This window comes from Xenopus laevis, chromosome 9_10L (assembly GCF_017654675.1).
Source record: "Xenopus laevis strain J_2021 chromosome 9_10L, Xenopus_laevis_v10.1, whole genome shotgun sequence".
Taxonomy (NCBI): Eukaryota; Metazoa; Chordata; class Amphibia; order Anura; family Pipidae; genus Xenopus; species Xenopus laevis.
The window spans coordinates 122,631,422-122,644,740 of record NC_054387.1 but is presented as its reverse complement, the minus strand read 5'-3'; the positions used below and the strand labels follow the sequence as shown (position 1 = coordinate 122,644,740).

The 13,319-nt window shown below is 37.9% G+C and overlaps 1 protein-coding gene across 1 annotated transcript in view; it reads left to right on the top strand.

The window, feature by feature from the left end:
- The first annotated feature begins 128 nt into the window (after positions 1-128).
- tom1l2.L (target of myb1 like 2 membrane trafficking protein L homeolog) overlaps positions 129-13,319 on the top strand; it is a 43,626-nt gene continuing 30,435 nt past the window's right edge. Inside the window, 2 exon segments of the mRNA NM_001093949.1 lie at positions 129-207; positions 11,386-11,470. Coding sequence (NP_001087418.1) covers positions 156-207; positions 11,386-11,470 — 137 coding nt within the window. The 5' untranslated portion in view covers positions 129-155.

Sequence of the window (13,319 nt, the reverse complement as noted above, 5' to 3'; positions counted from 1 at the left end):
TCGTGAAGGGCTAATGTTTTAACTTGGAGATGGACAAGGCCGCTATCCAATAGGTATGCTGCTTTTGCTGTGGTGGCCAATGGAAGACGAGAATAGGCGGATCCCTTCGTTGACTGTGTGAGGGCTAACTGGGCCGGGTATTTGTTGTCATCAAGATGGAGTTTCTTCTGGGGAACCCGTATAGCACCCCTGTGGGACAATGTATCGGTAAGGGCTTATTTTACTTACGCTGGTACCTTCTTGGGTTTTCATTGGCTAGTGGTTATTTTATCCCCTGAGCTCAGTCTAATCTGTCACCTTGGTCTCCTGTCATGTGTTATTGGCATCTCTCTAGCTGCCTTCTCTGTGTGCTGCCTATAGTATTGTTCTACTGGCTTCCTCTCTGTATTTGTATGTGTATATGAGCTGCCTGTAGTATTGGCCTGTATCTCTGCTGTCTCTTCTACTGACACTGAGGCCTTTTGTGTCCTTATAATGTCTTATACAGGGAACTCTGAGTATCACTCATGTATTATAAGGGATAATGTACCCCCTACTGTAAATGATAAGGATATTAGAAGTCACTGAGGGGTTGTTCTGTGACCATATAAAGGCACAAGGCTGCAGGCTGAGTTATACAGGGAACTCTGAGTATCACTCATGTATTATAAGGGATAATGTACCCCCTACTGTAAATGATAAGGATATTAGAAGTCACTGAGGGGTTGTTCTGTGACCATATAAAGGCACAAGGCTGCAGGCTGAGTTATACAGGGAACTCTGAGTATCACTCATGTATTATAAGGGATAATGTACCCCCTACTGTAAAATGATAAGGATATTAGAAGTCACTGAGGGGTTGTTCTGTGACCATATAAAGGCACAAGGCTGCAGGCTGAGTTATACAGGGAACTCTGAGTATCACTCATGTATTATAAGGGATAATGTACCCCCTACTGTAAATGATAAGGATATTAGAAGTCACTGAGGGGTTCTGTGACCATATAAAGGCACAAGGCTGCAGGCTGAGTTATACAGGGAACTCTGAGTATCACTCATGTATTATAAGGGATAATGTACCCCCTACTGTAAATGATAAGGATATTAGAAGTCACTGAGGGGTTCTGTGACCATATAAAGACACAAGGCTGCAGGCTGAGTTATACAGGGAACTCTGAGTATCACTCATGTATTATAAGGGATAATGTACCCCCTACTGTAAATGATAAGGATATTAGAAGTCACTGAGGGGCTCTGTGTCCATATAAAAACCGATGGGGGGGGTATTTTATTTCTAATTCTGACACATTTTGCTGGGTCATGTAAATGAGATCACTAAACCATGTTGAATATATATAGTCGGATATTCCTGGTTGCTAATATAAAACTCTAGAATATAATAACACCGCTGGCTGCTGTTGGATATCAGAGGAACCGGCGTATATGTTTGTAAATGACAGAAAGTTGCAGTGATATAAATAAATAATGAGACTTTTATTGCTTTGTGTGTATTTGTCACATCTCTGCCTCTTGTCTGTGCCTGTCATCACTCCATACCTTTCACTGTCTGTTTTCTGCTTCTTGTTTGTAATCTCTCAGGACCTGTCATGCCTATGTCTGTACCCAATATTATCTTCTCTGTCCTCTCAGAACCTTCTGTCTGTCTCGTCTCTGTACCTGTCACCGGGTGCTTTATCCCCTGTGTATCCAATCATCTGTAATCATTTCTTGTAACTCGCATGTACCAATCATTTCTCTGCTGCGTGTTTCTGCCACAGTCATGTTTGTATCTCATTGCTTTTTATTTTACTATGAATTGAGAGCAGGAGTTGCTTGAAGTCCTGGGTATAGCATCAGGGCACAAGGGCACAGTATAGGCTTCTCTTAAAAACAATATTATGTTTGTCAGATCTCAGGTATGGGACCTGTTATCCACAATGCTTGGGACCTGGGGTCTTCTGGATAACTGATCTTTCCATAAATTGGGTCTACATACCTTAAAGGGGTGGTTCACCTTCAAGTTGACTTTTAGAATGTTATAGAATGGCCAATTCTAAACAACTTTTCAATTGGTCTTCATTGTTTTATTTTATTTTTTATAGTTTTTATAGTTCTTCTGATTCTCTCCAGCTTTCAAATGTCACTGACCCCATATAAAACAAATTCTCTGTAAGACTACAAATGTATAGTTATTGCTACTTTTTATTACTCATCTTTCTATTCAAGACCTCGCCTATTCATATTCTGGTCTGTTATTCAAATCAATGCATGGTTGCTAGGGGAATTGGGCCTTAGCAACCAGATTGCTGAAATTGCAAACCGGAGAGCTGCTGAATAAAAAAGTCAAATTACTCAAAAATGACAAATAGTAAAATATTAAAAGCAATTGCCAATTGTCTCAGAATATCACTTTCTAGTTAACTCAAAGGGGAACAACCCCTTTAAGAAGCAGATTTTTTTTTTTTTAATGGTCAAAACTCTCAAATTCAAATTGGGAATTATCCAAATTATAAATTCGCCCCTTAATAAATGTGCCTCCCCGTCTACTAGAAAATCATGTAAACATTAAACAGTAGGCTAGATTTAATTGTATCTTAGTTTGGATTACGTACCAAGCGACTGTTTTATTATTATTATTTTGGAAAAAATAAATATTTTGTAAAATTTGGATTATTTGATTATAATGAAGTCTATGGGAGACCGCCTTTCCGTAATTCGGAGCCTTCCGGATATCGGTTTTTGAGGTTTTATTGAGTTTCTCCCCCCAAATGCACTGATTCAAGTTTTTTGATAAATAAGCAAACATTCGAATTGTGAGTTTATTTGAGGTGGAAAAAACCTCACAAACTCAACCTTTGATAAATGACCCCCTTAGATTGTATAGAGGGCAACCGTAAAGGGCGTTTTTACCTTTAAAATAACTTTTAGTATGATGTAGAATTTGTAATTGGTTTTCATTTCATATTATTTGTGGTGTTTGAGTTACTTAGCTTTTTTTGAGTAGCTCTCCAGTTTGCAGTTTCAGTAATATTGTTGTTATGGCCAAATTACCCTAGCAACCATGCATTGATTTGAATGAGAGACTGGAATATGAATAGGAGAGGCCTGAATAGAAAGATGAATAATAAAAAGTAGCAATAACAATACATTTGTAGTTTTACAGAGCATTTGTTTTTAGTTGGGGTCAGTGACCCCATTTGAACACTGGAAAGAGTTAGAAGAAAAAGGCAAATAACTAAACTATAAAAAAATTAATAATAACCAATGAAAAGTTGCTTAGAATTATCCATTCTATAATATATTGAAAGTTAATTTAAAGGTGAACCTCCCCTTTAAATGGGTGCCCCACTTCATCTCTCTGGCTCTTTATAATATTTGCAATGCTGAGTCTGACTCATGAAACAATGTATCTTTCTTCACTTGGGGTTTCTATGTCAATCGATTGCATAGCTGTAAACCGTATGTTTATTCCATTATTTTACCATGGGTTTCGGATTATACTATTTCCTAGGCTTTTGCCTAATAAGCCTCTGGGCTATTTAAATCAGGACTGAGGCTAATATGTTTGTGAGCTATTTCAGGATCCACACTTGTGCAGTCAGTGTCTAATCATCGGTAACAAGTCTAAACATAATGGGTTCCTCGTTGCCCTTGACTATAGGATTTATGAGCAATTGCCAGTCACACACTAGATTTACCAAATGAATTATTGGCGTTTTGTGATCAACACTGAAGCAGTTTATTACTATGAGACTGGCCTACTTGTACTCTGCTCTTGCTCTCTCTGTATGTCACTCTTAGGGGGTTATTTATCTAAAATCCACTTGTGTTTTTCCCAAAACATTCAAGTTTTTCGGGATAAAAAACTCTAATTTTTGGGATCAAAAATTCTCACATTATTCAGGGTAAAAAAACTCGCATTTTTCGGGATAAAAACAAACTTGAATTTTTTGGAATAAAAAAAAAATCAAATTTTTCAGGATTAACTTGATTTTTTTTAGGGGATAAAAAAACTTGATTTTTTTTTAGAATAAAAACCTCGAATTTTTCAGGATTAAAAAACCTCGAATTTTTCAGTATTAAAAAACCTCGAATTTTTCAGGATTAAAAAATTTAAAAATTTTCAGGATTAAAAAACCTCAAATTTTTCAGGATTTAAAAAACCTTGAATTTTTCAGGATTTAAAAACCTTGAATTTTTCAGGATTTAAAAAACCTTGAATTATTCAGGATTAAAAAAAACTAAAAACATTTTCGGGATCAAAAAAACGCAAATATTTTTTTTTGGGATCAAAAAAACTAATTTTTGGGATTAAAATTTTTTTTTCAGGATTAAAAAAACACAATTTTTTTTGAGAGTTATTATGCCCTGATGCTGCAAAAAGCCGAAATCCGAAAATACACCAGTTAAAATTTATCAAGGTCATGTAGAAGTCAATGGCAGAGGTCTCTTGAACCATTTGATGATGTTTTAGCCTTCATGATTTTCGGGGGTTTTTTTACTGTGGTTTTCGCTCGAAAACTTGATCAATTCGAGGATTTTTCGTGGGATTACTCAATATTAAGTTTAGAAAAATAGAAAAGTATTCGTTTTTTCCCCTGATTGCTTATGTATGAAAAAAACCGAATGTAAAAAAACTTGATTGAATGCAAACACTTGAGTTGTGAGTTTATTTGAGGTATAAAAAAAACTCACAAGCTTGATCTTTGATAATTAACCCCCTTAGCCTATTGTTTCTTTCTGGGCAGTGGCCTGAGTGTGAATCATACTGCAACACCATAAATAAGCACATTCTATAGAGTTTCATTGGATCCAGTAGGCAGAGAAGCCCCAGGTTCCCCTCTCCAGTGCAACTTACTTTGACTTTGGTGGTTCTTTTGCACCATCCCAAGCTGGGGTCCTGTTATGTTTAAAGGAGAAGGAAAGGTTAAAACTAAGTAAGCCTTATAAGAAAGGTCTATATAAATACACCAGTAAACCCTCAAAGTAATGCTGCTCTGAGTCCTCTGTCAAAAGAAACACAGCATTTCTTTCCTTCTATTGTGTACTCATGGGCTTCTGTATCAGACTTCCTGTTTTCAGCTTAAACCGCCAGGGCTAGGGCTTGAGCATGCTCAGTTTGTTCCTCTCTCCCTCCCTTTTCACCCCTCCCTGATGTATGAGTGAGCAGGGAGAGACTCAGGCAGGAAGTGATGTCACGCTAAGCTAATATGGCAGCTGCTATCCTAAACCAACAGAGAGCTGTTTACTCAGGTATTTTAAAGCAATCTGCAGAATAAATATAGTTTTATATCTTGCACTGTTGGTGGCTAATCTATTGGCAATATACTGTCTCGGTAGCTTTCCTTCAACTTTAAAGTAGAAATATAGAATAAATGAAGCCCCCATAATTTTGTAGGCAATAATGTATATTATATGATATAGTACAATATTTTCTTTAAATAGATTTGCTACGGTCCCTGTCCGAGATTCAAATGAAAAGTGGGCATGATTGTATGAAGAATTTATTAGTGCATTAAACTCAATTAGATATAGAAGGAATGTGCTTTAAATAGTTTTTGGTTACAAGATTTCTGCAAAATTTCCCATCAGTTCCACTTCCTGCTGCCTAATTTTCCAGGCTGTGCAGGGGAGCCGGCATCACACTGCACTGTAGAACAGGAACCAATCAGCAGCAAGGCTGACCTGATAGAGAATTTAAGCCTGTCTGTGCTTGTGTGACTGCAGGGCTGTGATTGGCTGTCCCCTCTTACTGTGCTTCTGGCAGGTACTGTTAGGACACGCCCACTCTTAATTTGAAACATGGGCAGGGACCAATATGGGGAGCTCCAATAATGGTGCTAATTTTGATGACAATATTAATTTACAGCCAAAAGTAAAACCAGCACCATATAGTATATATTAATGCCTACCAAATTTGGGGGGGGGGTTCATTTACCCTATATGTCTCCTTTAAAGTTCCTGTCTTAGTGATCCAGGTGCAGATTCTGAACTGTTACAATTTTACAACATTTAGTTGATCCATTTCTCAGCAGCATCTCTGGAGTATCAGCAACTATTGTATCAAGTCTAACAGCTGCCTGTAATGAAACCCAGAGATTCTGCTCAGCAGGGACAAAGATAAGAAATGTATCAACTAAATGTATCCATTTAGAACAGTTTACAGTGTCTAAAACTAAATGTATCAATTACCGTAAGAATCGCTCACCCCTCCCAGAGTTGCTTTAGAATGACATAAAATGAAACTTTACACTTCAACATTAGAAAACAGTTACAAATAGGGAATGGGAAGTGATTGGAAAAAGTCTTTATTTCTGGTGAACTGTCTGAAACCAACTGAAATGAAAAAAAACTGTTGGAAGGTGAACGACCCCTTTCATAGCGTTCAAGTTTAGCTGGTAAAGTGGCAGCTAGGTGGCAAGCCTATATTTGGGACAAGCTCACCCTATCATTGCATCACTGGGTGCCAGTTTATTGGCCTGTCTGTAGGAACAATGGCCTCCATGACTGATATGACTGGAGTTTGGTCAGTTATTAATAATAAAAACTACTGGGCAGGACGGCATTGGGTCTTCTTTCAATAGGTCCCCTATGTGCACTGATCATTTTCCAGAGGCTATGGGGCAAATTCACTAAGCGCCGAATGCTAGCGTTAATTCGCTACCGTTTGGCATTTTCGTTACTGCGCAAATTCACTAACGAACGCTGGCGTAGTTTCGCTAGTGTTACTTCGCACACTTACGCCAGGCGAATTTTCGCTAGCGACGTAACTACGCAAATTCACTAACTTGCGTAGTGTACTTAACGCTACCTTTTACGCTAGACTTCCTTCGCCACCTCAGACCTGGCAAAGCGCAATAGAGTAGATAGGGATTGTTTCAAAACAAGTCAACATTTTTTCTAAGTCCCAAAAAACGCTGGCGTGTTTTCTACATTATGGGTGATAAGCTGAAAAAGATCGAAAAAATTTTTGGGGCTCCCCTCCTTCCCCCCTACATTTCCTGACTCATGGCAACTTACCTAGACAGTGGGCACATGTGTAGGGCAAAATAAAATTTATATTTGATGATTTGAAGGTTTTCTAGCCATTTGTAGTGCTGATACGTATTCCTCCATTGAAATTTGAATTTCGCGCCGTATGCAAATTAGCCTTCGCTAGCGTAACTTCGCTTTACATAGCGAATCAACGCTAGCGCAACTTCGCAACCTTACGCTACCCCTGTGCGCAACTTCGGATTTTAGTGAATTTGCGGAGCGCTGGCGAAACTACGCCTGGCGAAGTGCGGCGAAGTTGCACCTGGCGCAACTTCGCATCTTAGTGAATTTGCCCCTATATGTTTGCATCAGCATAATCTTGCCCTTTTTGATAGTTCCCGGCTGAAACAATAAACCGTGTTGACTAGGAATATCAGCAGCCGTGAATCCCATTGAGGCTGGTTGTTCAGCACGTGTAGCATCTCACCTGTGAGAATAACAGCATTGAGATTCTGCTTAACTAAACAAATCTGCCGACCCTGAAGAACAGCAGTAATCATCTGCAATATACAGGTGTGGAATCCGTTATCTGGAAACCAATTCTACAGAAAGCTCCAAATTACGGAAAGGCTGTCTCCCATAGACTCCATTTTATTCAGATAATCCACATTTTTTTTTAAAAAAAAATTCCCTTTTCTCTGTAATAATAAAACAGTAGCTTGTACTTGATTAAAACTAAGATATAATTAATCCTTATTGGAAGCAAAACCAGCCTATTGGGTTTATTTAATGTTTACATGATTTTCTAGTTAATTTAAGGTTTGAAGATCCAAATTACAGAAAGAACCATTATCTGGAAAACCGCAGTTCCCAAGCATTCTGGATAACAGGTCCCATACCTGTGCAAGAATCAAGGAATTAGCTACTGGCTAACCTCTCTGTCTCATGGATAGGAACCTCACAGATATGATTGACAGTGACTTGGCCCTCAACTGTCTGCCATTCACACAGTCATTCTTAAAGGGATCCTGTCATCGGAAAACATGTTTTTTTTTAAACGCATCAGTTAATAGTGCTGCTCCAGCAGAATTCTGCACTGAAATCCATTTCTCAAAAGAGCAAACAGATTTTTTTATATTCAGTTTTGAAATCTGACATGGGGCTACACATTTTGTCATTTCCCAGCTGCCCCCAGTTATGTGACTTGTGCCTGTACTTTAGGAGAGAAATGCTTTCTGGCAGGCTGCTATTTTTCCTTCTCAATGTAACTGAATGTGTCTCAGTGGGACATGGGTTTTTACTATTGAGTGTTGTTCTTAGATCTACCAGGCAGCTGTTATCTTGTGTTAGGGAGCTGCTATCTGGTTACCTTCCCATTGTTCTTTTGTTTGGCTGCTGGGGGGAAAAAGGGAGGGGTGATATCACTCCAACTTGCAGTACAGCAGTAAAGAGTGATTGAAGTTTATCAGAGCACAGGTCACATGACTTGGGGCAGCTGGGAAATTGACAATATGTCTAGCCCCATGTCAGATTTGAATATAAAAAAATCTGTTTGCTCTTTTGAGAAATGGATTTCAGTGCAGAATTCTGCTGGAGCCGCACTATTAACTGATGCGTTTTAAAATGACAGGATCCCTTTAACCTAAGGGTCTCAGTTTGGGTATAGACCCTAGCCCTCCTGTGTTGCAAGGGCACTCTGCATTTATTACCCTGGTGCAACTTCAAATAGTTACCTATGAATAGGGCTTGTGCTGATTATAGATAATCCCCATGAATAATCCACCTCTGTAATGGACCACTGTTTTCTGCAAGACAAAATAGGCAAATCAATGGGTGAAGGGAGGGGGGTGCAAAGTTCAGCATCACTAGTTAATCTAATTAAGCTAATTAATAAAAACAAGATAAAATAAAATAAATTTAAAGTTGTGCTTCACCTTTAAATACATTTTTAGTATGTTATATAATGGCCTATTTCTAGCAAATTTTCAATTGGTCTTCATTATTTATTTTATAAAGTACACCTTATTGTAAAATATAAGGATATTATGAGTCACCGAGGAGTTCCATGACCACATACAGGTTACTTCTAATATTCTCATATTTTCCAACAAGGGCTACTTTATTTATTATAATAAACAAGTTTTAGTGAGTCATGTGACAAAAATGACATCACTACTCACTGATTACAACTGATGACATCACTAGTCACCACTAGACACCATATTCATGGCTTTTGTGTATTATATAGGTTTTTAATTATTTGCCCCCATCTTCTGACTCTTCCCAGCTTTCAAAATGGGGGTCATTGACCCCATCTAAAAATAAAAGCTCTGTAAGGCTACAGATTTATTGTTATTGCTACTTTTTATTACTAATCTTTCTATTCAGGCCTCTCTTATTTATATTCCAGTCTCTCACTCAAATAATACTAAAAGATAATTTAAAGGTGAACAACCCCTTTAATTAGACGAATAGACAGAATATATTGACAGTGTTGGTGCTGTTTATGTAAGTAGGATGTAAATAGGGATCTGATAAGTGCACTGGCATTGCCTTGGACTCAGACCAAAGTTGGTAGTGAGTACAGAGTCCAACTTCATTGAATTAGGGTCCAACAGTTTGTATTGTTGACAGAATATATATAACAGGCTTTTTCAGTAAAGCTTCTGTTTGACATCCAGAAATTGGCCAGGGCTCCATTAGGCTATTATGTATTTCAGATTTGCTTAAAATAAAAATTGCAGTTTCATTAGTATGGCTGGGTTTTATCAAAGCTATTTACGGATATGCATTTTGGGCATCCTCCATCCAGACAAACGGATGATGCTCTAATAATTCCCCTGTCCTTCTTCATTCTGTACAAAACAATACTCCCATGAGACAAGCTATTATAAATTAGACATATTCAGGCAAATGTTAATGGAGTAAGACACTTTCACCGGTACAGACGAGGACACTTGGGATCTATAATAGTAGATGACATTAGGCACATTCCATTTATCACCAGTACTTCTGTGCTCACATTGCAGAGTATGGTTCTCTCAGAGATGAGTTATTAATATAATCAGAGGTAGTACACAATGTCTGCATCATCATGGCTGAAAACTTTCTTCCCTTTCAACGGTGTATTACTAAAGGAATTCTAATATAGGCAAGGGTGAACTGTACCAGTTGCAGCAGTGGGGATAATAATCTCTGGGAAGGGAGTGTGACTGTGGGATAGCAGGTATAGTAGGGAGAGATGGTGTCTATAGTAACAGTGGATAATAGTCTCTGGGAAGGGAGTGTGGCTGTGGGATAGCAGGTATAGTAGGGAGAGATGGTGCCTATAGTAACAGTGGATAATAGTCTCTGGGAAGGAAGTGTGACTGTGGGATAGCAGGTATAGTAGGGAGAGATGGTGTCTATAGTAACAGTGGATAATAGTCTCTGGGAAGGGAGTGTGACTGTGGGATAGCAGGTATAGTAGGGAGAGATGGTGCCTATAGTAACAGTGGGGATAATAGTCTCTGGGAAGGGAGTGTGACTGTGGGATAGCAGGTATAGTAGGGAGAGATGGTGTCTATAGTAACAGTGGGATAATAGTCTCTGGGAAGGGAGTGTGACTGTGGGATAACAGGTATAGTAGGGAGAGATGGTGCCTATAGTAACAGTGGATAATAGTCTCTGGGAAGGGAGTGTGACTGTGGGATAGCAGGTATAGTAGAAAAGATGGTGCCTATAGTAACAGTGGGATAATCGGGAAGGCCTTTGTACATGTGCCTTGTATTTTCTACTTAAGCCTTTGAATATTATCAATTATGACTTCTGCCAGGGGGTAGCTGTGCTGCACATAATGAATAATTTAATGTCCATTATATTTCCAGACCATAGTGGAACTAATTTAATCTGATTACAAGTTTCTTTTAAAAGCTTTATCAGGTAACAGTAAATAGCTGTGCCTCTAATGATACCTGGAACCCAGTGCATTCTCTCATGGGCATTTCCAAACCCACAATAATAAACAATCCTGAACTGGCACTTATATAACAGTGTAACAAACTGTAACCCACAGCACCTTAATACCCCTCTGAATTGTGTCTGTATGTCACCCTCCCATTTAGACTGTAAGCCCTATGGGGTAGGATCCTCTAGCCTTTTGTTTCCTTGACACTGAGCACTTAATCTGTATTATAATTATATTCTTTATATTTATGTACCGGTAAATTGTATTTCTAATAATGCACTTATTGTTACTTTTTATTCCAATGACCCTTTGTTTGTTACTACTAATTTATTATTTTGCTGTACAGTGCTTTGCCCTCGAGGAGCACTTTACAAATAAAAATATACATACATACATACATACATACATACAGTCACTATTGGGCTTGTTTCATGGAGAATTGTTACTTTTTTTGACTAGTTTTCTTCTCTCTCTCTTTCCTCCAGAGAAAGCTACAGACGGCTCCTTGCAGAGTGAGGACTGGACACTTAACATGGAAATCTGTGACATTATTAATGAGACAGAAGAGGGGTAAGTTCCATTACCTCCAGCTCCTGACGGAAGTGATGTGCTTGTGCTTTTCTGAATGTCTTAAGGGAGATGGATCATAAAACAATGGCGTTTACTTTTTTTTTTTAACCATATTATATTATACCATAGTATTATATTTATATAATACACAAAAGCCATGAATATCTTGTAAATTATATCGGTGAGTTCTGATGTCATCAGTTATAAACGGTGAGTTCTGATGTCATTTCTGTCACATGACATGAAACTTGTGTATTATAATAAATAAAGTACCCCCAGTTGCAAAATATGAGGATATTAGAAGTTACCTCGGAGTTCCATGACCTGTATAAAAACACTCGGTCTTCTGCCTCGTGTTTTTATATGGTCATGAAACTCCTCGGTAACTTATAATATCCTTATAATTTACAAGAGGGGGTACTTTATTCACTATATATCTGTCTGTAGCCACATAATTGCATCCCTAGTGGATGCCTAGATGCATTCCATGTTGATAATGCTCAAGAACAACTTGCTGAAGGTGCATATTATCTGCCGTGCTCTCCTTGATTGATTAGATTTGAATTGATCAAAGGTGGAATTTTAGAGTTTTTTATACTTCGTATGAACTTGCAACTTGTATGGAAAAAATTCGAATCAGCGAGTTTGGAGTTATCAAATTTAAAATTTAATTGATCGAGTTTTCAGCGGAAAAAAACGTAAAATTGATTGAGTATTCGAGCAAAACCCTCCAAAAAAAAGCATCATGAAGGCTATTAACATCTTCAATTGGCTCAAGGGACCTCTGGCATTGCCTCCTACATGACGTTGACAGGTTTTAGCTGGAGTATTTTCGATTTCAAGCTATTTCCAGGGTCGGGGTATAATAAATCTAGAAATATTTTTAAAATCGAACCTTAATAAATCTGCCTCTAAGGGTGAAGCCACACAGAGCTACTAGTAGCAGCTACTTGTCACATCTACTAAATAGACAATAATGTTAATTGGCTCTGCTAAGACACTACGGGGCTTATTTATTAAAGTCCGAATGCCAAAAATCCGAATAATTCGTGTTTTATACTATAAAATTAGATTTTTTTTTTTTTTTTTTTTAAAAAACTAGAATTTTTTCAAGATTTATTATACCCCAAGAATGGAAAAAGTCAGAATCCGAAAATCCAGGATCTCAGAACTGCCAAGGTTTCATATATAAGTCAGTGGGAGAGTCCAAAAGATATCTTGATCTGTGCTGGGTTTCGTGCAATAATCCAAAGATTTTGTGGTTATCGGGCAAAGATCTGAGTTTTCAGGTGGAAAATCCAAAAAAAAAACGTACGGTTAGTTTTTTCACTAGTTTTTTGGGTTTTTTTTTCCCACACTGGAAATTTTCAGGAAAATGTATTGATAAATAAGGGGAAAAAAACAGTGTGGATTTGGTCGGAGTAGTTTTCAGAAAATAATGAGATAAATTAGGACTTTTGGAAATGGGGATAAATTAGGATAAATTAGTAAATGGGCCTCTAAAAGTGGCCATAGACGCACAGATAACATCATACGAAACAAATTTTCGTACGATATTCGGTGCGTGTATGATGGGAAAAGAGCCGACTGATATCGGCAGTAGACTTGGACATCGGGAAAATTTTGATCGGCCATTGTTAGCGCTGAATTATCAGATACAAGTACAATTTTATTGTTTCTTTATATCTGACGATTTAGCTCTACACGTTTGTATTGAAACAAACGATCTTTCTTGTCTATGGCCCCCTTAAGTGTGTTTTAGCAGAGGCAATTCTCAGTGCTGTCTATGGCAGGGTATTTTTGTAGCTACTACCAGTAGCTGTGTGTGTCTTCACCCTTATACAGTATG